Source organism: Brassica napus, chromosome A10 (assembly GCF_020379485.1).
Source record: "Brassica napus cultivar Da-Ae chromosome A10, Da-Ae, whole genome shotgun sequence".
Classification (NCBI taxonomy): Eukaryota; Viridiplantae; Streptophyta; class Magnoliopsida; order Brassicales; family Brassicaceae; genus Brassica; species Brassica napus.
In genome coordinates, this window is record NC_063443.1 from 3,853,791 (window position 1) to 3,861,456 (window position 7,666).

The 7,666-nt window shown below is 37.5% G+C and overlaps 2 protein-coding genes across 2 annotated transcripts; one reads left to right on the forward strand and one right to left on the reverse strand.

Moving 5' to 3' along the window:
- Positions 1–2,133: 2,133 nt before the first annotated feature.
- LOC106452151 (cyclin-A3-2) lies at positions 2,134–4,337 on the reverse strand. Its single transcript, XM_013894179.3, has 7 exons — positions 3,760–4,337; positions 3,403–3,635; positions 3,151–3,303; positions 3,015–3,048; positions 2,775–2,924; positions 2,556–2,690; positions 2,134–2,471 (listed from the first exon to the last, which is right to left on the reverse strand). The coding sequence occupies exons 1-7, from the start codon at positions 4,072–4,074 to the stop codon at positions 2,400–2,402; spliced, it is 1,092 nt and encodes a 363-aa protein (XP_013749633.2). The 5' UTR covers positions 4,075–4,337; the 3' UTR covers positions 2,134–2,399.
- Positions 4,338–4,730: 393 nt separating this feature from the next.
- LOC106452150 (WPP domain-containing protein 2) lies at positions 4,731–5,517 on the forward strand. The gene has a single exon (XM_013894178.3). It carries the CDS (start codon positions 4,850–4,852, stop codon positions 5,348–5,350), a length of 501 nt encoding a protein of 166 aa, XP_013749632.2. The 5' UTR covers positions 4,731–4,849; the 3' UTR covers positions 5,351–5,517.
- The last annotated feature ends 2,149 nt before the right edge of the window (positions 5,518–7,666 follow it).

Here is a 7,666-nt window from a genome sequence, read left to right on the forward strand (position 1 = left end):
TTTTTTTTTTACTTTTTCCCTCAAACGGCTATTCTATTACTCAAACTTGAAGTTTTTCCAGACCGGAACCGAACAACCAATGTAGTACAAATCCCTATGAAAGGATCTTGCTATCTTAGCTAATGAATCAGACGATACATTTTCAGACCGAGGAATATAAGCAATACAGAACTCCATGAATCTACACTTCAGCTTTAGCAGCTCCTTTAGCCAAGTAGAAAAGTTGGGCCATGATCCGGGGTCTTGAATCATCGAGATTAGATCCTTACAATCGGTGCCAAAATTATGGCACGTTGATAGTTGTTGCATGCACTCCATGGCCCATGAAAGGGCATCGAGCTCTGAGTGTAGTGGTAAAATTCTTCGTCGTTGGTTCTTTGCCTCCCAATAGATGAGTAACTCATGAGTAGTTTGTCCATGTTCATCTATAACCACTAAAGAGTGTGTCACTTGTCCATGATCCATATATCATGCATCTCTCAGATATTAACTCTTGATGTGAAATTTGAATTTTTGCCGGTTCCTCCAGTTTTTGAGTAGCTTCAAACCAAGCATGTCATTCTGATTCAGCATGTCGGATAATTTATTGTTTCTCGCTTTCCAAATATACCATATAATCCAAGGGTATGGATCTCTATCTAATTCAGGAACTTCAATATTGCTCTTTCGCCAAAAAAGATAGTTTATATTTGTGAAATGGCTTACACTAGGGAAAACCAATGGTGGAGTAGGGGTTGCTGCATGTGCCTAAGTTTGTAAAGTTGGGGGCATTTTGATGCAGATAAATATTTTGAATATTTTCAAATATTAATTATTTATTTTATTAGTCATTTTGATACTTATCTTTATTATTTTGGGGTTTTATAGCTTTCTAATATATAGCCGCTTATGCTTAAGTTTGTATTCAGTTTTTGATTATTAATAAAATTTAAGAGTTTTATATTTATTCCTTGTTTTCAGTAGATTTATAGAGATCTCAACGAATTTGAGTAGACATTGATCTTAGAATCCAAGGTGGAGAGTTGTAATCGTAAGATCTCCCATGGCAGGCCGGCACAAGGTGGGACGTCTGTGAGCGGGGCATTGGTCCTTATGTATAGGTTGCTTGGAGTTGAGTATGTCGAGTCGGTCAATTCAATTTATAGCAATGATTGAGTTCATTGTATTGTGTGATGCTAGTTTGAATGAAAATGTATGGAAATGTTAATGTTATGTTATTTAAGGTTGCATTTGATTGATTGTAATAGATAGTCAGCCCTCTTTCCCGCATTATAGTGTCATGCGGAGAGACTTGTGTAGAACCATTTCACTGAGTAACCAATTTACTCATACCATACTTTCTATTTATCTGTGTACAGGACCACGCCCAGGACTGTGAGTAGAAGTATATGGATATGAGTGGGTTGGTATTTCACAGAAGGTAGTGCATCCGTTGACTTATGGGACCAGCAATGGAACACGCTAATTGTCTGAAATGAGTAAACATGTGTCCATAACGCTCGCTCTGAACCCGGTTCGGACGTTGGGGGAGCAGACTGTTACATAAATAATTTATATTGAAATCGTCTTCTAAGCCGGTTGAACGGTATCACATGAAATTCCCCAGACAATATATCCACTTCCTCCTTAAGGAATCTGTTGTCGAATCACGAAATGTTGCTGTTTAGAACCATAACATGAGACAATTGTTAACTTTACAACAACGTAACATAAACTCTGAACATAGAGTAATGTTTTTAGGATACAATCTCATTGAAGGCAAACACAGAGAAGTGTGCATCCCCAATAGAAGTTCTTAATACGTGTGTGAAGTTTTTACTTTGGGATCAGCTAAAAAATTATGGAAAACTAACAAAACTAATCATCAGCATCGTTCTGGCTATGTTTATGGGTAATGCATAAGGCTGATATATTATCTAGCCTATAAAAAGGAGGAGGGGGAGAGAGAGATTAATTTTGTTATAATGAGCTCTGATACCAGATCTGAAATATACAACATAGCAGAACTATTGTCAGATAGTCATGGCGAGATATCTTGTCATTAATTAGTTGTAGTCTTGGAGATGAATCAGTTAAGCGTTTCAAATATTCTCTGTTCTTTCACAGGATGCTCATTGCTTAAACAAACTAAAATCTTAAATTTACTGTGTTCTTCCAACTTAAATCATATTATTGTATTATTCCTACTTCGAGGGATACATACTAATCATGTATACAAAACGATACTTGAATGACAAATTATACTACACAATACATAAATTATTTTTCTGATGCCTCACTTCAAGAATTCTTCTTACTACACCAGGTTCAGCTATAGAGTGATCTGTATACTATTTGACCAGCAAGTCGGTAACATTTGTCAGAGATAACAAAATTTCAGCCAAAAGAAAAGTTTAAGATCAAATGGTCACATCCTCCCAAAAGGTAACTGGCAGCTCTGGTGATACAGGCAAGGTCGCAACACACTGGAACTGTAACAAAAAGGGAGAAACATTAAGAATCAAGAATGCTAATTCAAATGATCTCATTATTAACAAATATTTTTAATCATCTACCTTGTGGTGCTTGTATTTATCTCTTACAGCTTGTAAAGCACCTCCTCTTCTGCTCAGATACAAGTCATGTATGATTCCAACACACTCTTGTAGATCAGCTGCTTTGTACTTTGTGTATTCTTCTAACATCTGGTTCTGTTTACATCAATCACAACCATCGATTATTAATGTCCCATTCAAAACATTGTACATGTAAGAGAATGAGAACAGAATGCTTACCCAAGGATGTTGTTTTGGACGGATGATGAACCGAGCAAGAAAGACAGCAGAAGCAGCCAACATAGATGGCACAAACTTCACTGCTTTGTAATCTAATATACTCAACTCTGATAAGTAGCAAGATAGTGGCTCTAGCTGCAAGTGTGGCACCTAAAATAAAGTCAATAGAAAAAGAATATTTAGCATTTGACACTCTTCAGACTCTGCATTTTATATAAATGTAGATCAGTTAGAGCTTACATTGAAATCTTCTTGAGCAGCCCTTGTGAACCGTCTGCACATAACAAAAAAAAACAAGGAAACACACACACAAAATGAGGACAACGAACCAATACGTATTATCAGTATAAGACATGGTTTCATCGCACAATCTAACCTTATGAAAGAGTTGACTGTAGGCCTTCCCATTTCAAACTGAAGGGCAAGAAGTATATCTGCCTCCATCTTCACCACATCTTGTTTCGAGAATGTATTATCAGTGATGTAACAGAAATCATCTACTTTGGGAGGACTTATCTCTTCATACTTCCTACTCGTTTTCAATAACCAAAAGAAGAAGAAGAATCATCTCATAAGTTCTAGACATAGCAAAAGAGACAAAGAGGGATCTGATCTCAAAGATGCTTACGAGGCAATAAGCATTGCAGATACTCCAACAAGTTGAAGCCTCTGTTTGTTGACAGTCTTTAAGGACAAGAAGCGATCTATGTAAGAGACAGTGAGATAGAGTGTTTCAGGCAAGAGCTTGTACTCTTCAGCAACTTCAACTAACCAATCAACCAAAACACCTCTCATGGTTGGTGTCACATCTTTCTGAACCTTTTCGATGTAATCAGGTAAAGGTCTGTTCTTTGGCTTCACCTGAGTTCACATTTAAAAAAAAAAAAAACAAACCAAATCCGATTATGACAAGAAAATTGGGAAGAACAATCTTAAATTGAAACTCTTCAGACCAAACCCACAATTAAATCGAGATGATTAGTACCTCCATCTCACGGAGATAGTCGTAGATGTCGGAGACATAAGGTCCACACATCTTAGGATCATCAGATCGAGCATCAATGTCAGATCGAAACTCCACGGCAGCCAAAGCCACAGGAGCAGCCTTTCTCTGCTTCGCTCCAAGACTCTTGGTGGGCTTAACGATCTCTCTCTTCTGATTGAGATTCGTGACGTTGGAGAGATTCAGAAGCTCGCCAAGAACCACTCTCTTCCTGGTGACACGTTCCTCCTCCGTGGCCATAGCCTTTCTCTTCGCCGCCGCTCTCTTTACCCTCACGCAGATCTCTTGCTGCGTCATGTCTTAGGGATTGAAGAGATTGCGAGAGAGAGAGAGAGAGAGAAGGATCGAGATTTGGTGGGAGGAAGAAGTGAAGGTGAGAAGGGGGAAGAAAAAGGCTGAGCAAAAGCGCCATTCCTGAGCAATTTTTAGAGGTGAAATCAAAGTTTCTCGCGCTCTGTGTGTGATTTTTGAGTTTTTTCAGAGTCGACAACAAAATTTTGGAGGTCATCTGAAATTTGTTTGGCGGCAAACTTTCATCAGATTTGTGTCTGAAATTTGTTTTCCCAGTTAGATTGCTATGGTCGTGCCACCGAAAACATATTTCACACGTTTATTATTATTTTCTACAGAATTATAGATTTACTCAAACACCCTTCTAATTATCTACAAAAATTATTTGAACTATAAGTTCACATCACGTTTTAACACTCCTAATTATTTATGAAAAATAAAATAAAAAAAAAATTATTTCAGTAGTTTATAAAAGTTATGACTAAATTATATCATATTTTAAAATTATTCAACTTGAAACTGAATAACTTTATCAATCTATATCATGTGTTTTTTGTCAGAAATATATACATAATTTTTTAATTAAATCAGAACAGCAATATTTATGTTTTTTTTAAATATTAATTTATTGTATTTCGGTTATACCAAAGTGACAAAGTCCAAACCAAGCAATGAATGTCGTAAAGACAAAATTTTCACTTCTTTCCTACCTCACATCACCAAACCAACAAAAGAAATCTCTGAAAATTATCTCAGAATCCCTAAAATTCACTTTGAAAAAATGGCAGAAACCGCCGAAACAATCAACACGACCGTCTCGCATCCGCAGCCTGAATCAGAAGACTCCACCACATTGTCCGCCACGGCGGATCAGACATCGGATGAAACCTCAAAAGCCGCAGATCTGAAGAAGGAAGAATCAGTCGCAGAGACGAAGCCAGGATCCATCTCGCTCCGCATTTGGCCGCCGACGCAGAAAACTCGCGACGCCGTCTTGAACCGCCTGATCGAGACGCTATCCACCGAGTCCATCCTCTCCAAGAGATACGGAACGCTCAACTCCGACGAAGCTTCCGCCGTCGCGAAATCCATCGAGGAGGAAGCGTACGGCGTCGCATCGAGCGCTGTGTCCGACGATGACGATGGGATCAAGATCCTTGAGGTTTATTCCAAGGAGATTAGTAAAAGGATGCTTGAGACGGTGAAAGATCGATCTGCAGCCACCGCCGGAAACGGAAACAACGAAGCGGTGGAGGATGCGACGGACGCTACGAAAGAGTGAGGCTTGAGTTCTGGCTCACTCTTGTCTGATTCCGTTATCTATTAGTGTTTGCTTTGATTTTGCCAGATTCATATGGGTTCTCTGAATTTATGACGAGATCTGTTATTGTAATGACTTGTGTGTGGATTTTGGTATTTGCTTGTCTGAAGATGCTTCCTTCTTCCTAATTCGCTGCTTGCTTGGTTTGGCTTGTTAACGATTATGAAATTAGCATTAATCAGCTGCTTAATATCGTCGTCTCGTCTGTGTTAGTTAAAATTGTATTCCTTTTCTGTTGTCAATCTTGAGTTTTTGGGTTTGGTTAGCTCCATTCATTTGCGCTGATGCATTGCTCCTAGTAACCTTTGGTCATGTCCTTGTGAATGCTGGTGTAGTGTGTTCAGTTTCTTGAATCTTCTTTCTACTTGCAATTAGGTTTGCAGTACTTTTTGAATCTTAATATTACAGCTAGAGATTTAAGTTCTTTAGATTTTGAACATGGATGTGTGTGTGACTTAGGAGCTGCTACTGCATTTGGTTCTGTTTTTATGTTCTTTTCTTTTGGGTTAGATAATTGTTAATTGACTGTTAAACTAAGTTATATTCTTGCTCTTGTGTCGTCTTACATAAAATAAGTGGATTTTTCTGCATTTTTATATTCTATGTCTAGCTTCTTCATTATGCTTTGCATATTTTACCTTTAATTGTAGTAAAGCATTTTTTTTTTACAGTAGACACCCTATTTATTTGGTTTGAATCTCTCTTTCTAAGCTTAGATGAGTATTCTTTAGAGTTCATCGAACTCTGCATTTACTAATAAATCTCACCAGTGCTCTTATACAATATCACAGATTCTCTGTTGCTCTCTCTAGTCTTCTCTCTGTTTTTTTTCTCCATTCCAGACAGCATTTCAAGAATCAATTTGAGAATCCAGTTCAACATTAGATTCAGTAATATGATAGCTACTTGGCTGATGAGTTCAAAACAATGTCACAGAAAACAGACATTTTCTCTGTTTTATTTGTGAAACGCAACTCGCGGAAGAGTAATATTTTCTCTTCAGAATATTATTTTTTAAACTCAGCCTGCGCCGCAATTCAAAATTTTCAAATCGGCTGATCCGTACTTGTCTCCCACCCACGGATTTTGATTAATTGCCACCCATGGGCATATTGTCATCTTCCCATGTAAAGAACAAAAGTGACACTCACCGGTTCACCTAAAACTCTCATTTGTAAAAATGAATCGTCTGGGTATCCAGACCAAATCTAAAGCCGTTCGATCAGACAAAATGTCAGGCATGTTGATTCGATATTTTGATCATTTTCTCAATAGGCCTTAATTAATAGGCCACATATTAATTCTCTCAAATATTTGAGCTCCTAAGTAGTTTATATGGTTTGAATCTGATCCATTAGGAGAAAGCTAAGCCCAAGCCCAAGTATGAGTTTTTGTTATAAAAGCAAACGGAGACAGAGCACAATAACCAACCAAGTGCGAGAGAGATTTCTCCAAATTCAAAATTCTGAGCTCAATTTTCTTCTTCTTCTTCGTGTCTATCTCATCTTGTAACAGAGAATTGGAGTTGATTGAGTGATTGAACAGTCTATCACTGAAAAGATACAGTGGATAACGTAAGTGGATTCTTTCGTTAAGCAAGAACGAGTTTGAGACATAGAGAAAGTCGCGAGAACTATCATCAGCTCATTATAATTATTTTGTGCCCATTGTTGTTGTTCGAGGTTATCAGCTTCAGTTATTCTCCTTGAAAATTCATAGTTAGTTTTTTTTTTCACTTTGTTGTAATCGATTTAACATAACTACTCTTGATTTCTTCTATCCGTTTCGATATTTGCTATTTAGGGATTTTGAATCGGCTGTAGTATTACCTTCGTATCATGTTGGCTTACTATACTACTACTGACAATGTTCCTTTTTTTAATTTTTTCTCTGGCTTCGCTTGTGATGGGATAAGTCACAAAACTTATTCATCTCTTTATCTAAGTTTTCCTTTTACTATAGGATTTATCTCTCTCTTTTTCCTAATAGGTTTTAAGCTTTCTTCTCTTATATCTCAAAACTCACGATCAATAAACTATTTTCTTCAATCTATTTATATCGCTTAAGTTAGTACAAGAGCTTTGCATCCTTCTTATCTTCGTGATCATCTTCTACATCTGCGTTTATCCGTTCTTAATAGGGTTTCTAGTTTGTGATCTATTTATCCAGGTAGTTTTAGTCTTCCTTAACTCAGGACGGGGGGGGGGGATATGGCGAGTTGGAAAGTGACCACAAGAGCTCTGTGAAGGATCTAGGAATTCCTGGAACCCACAATAT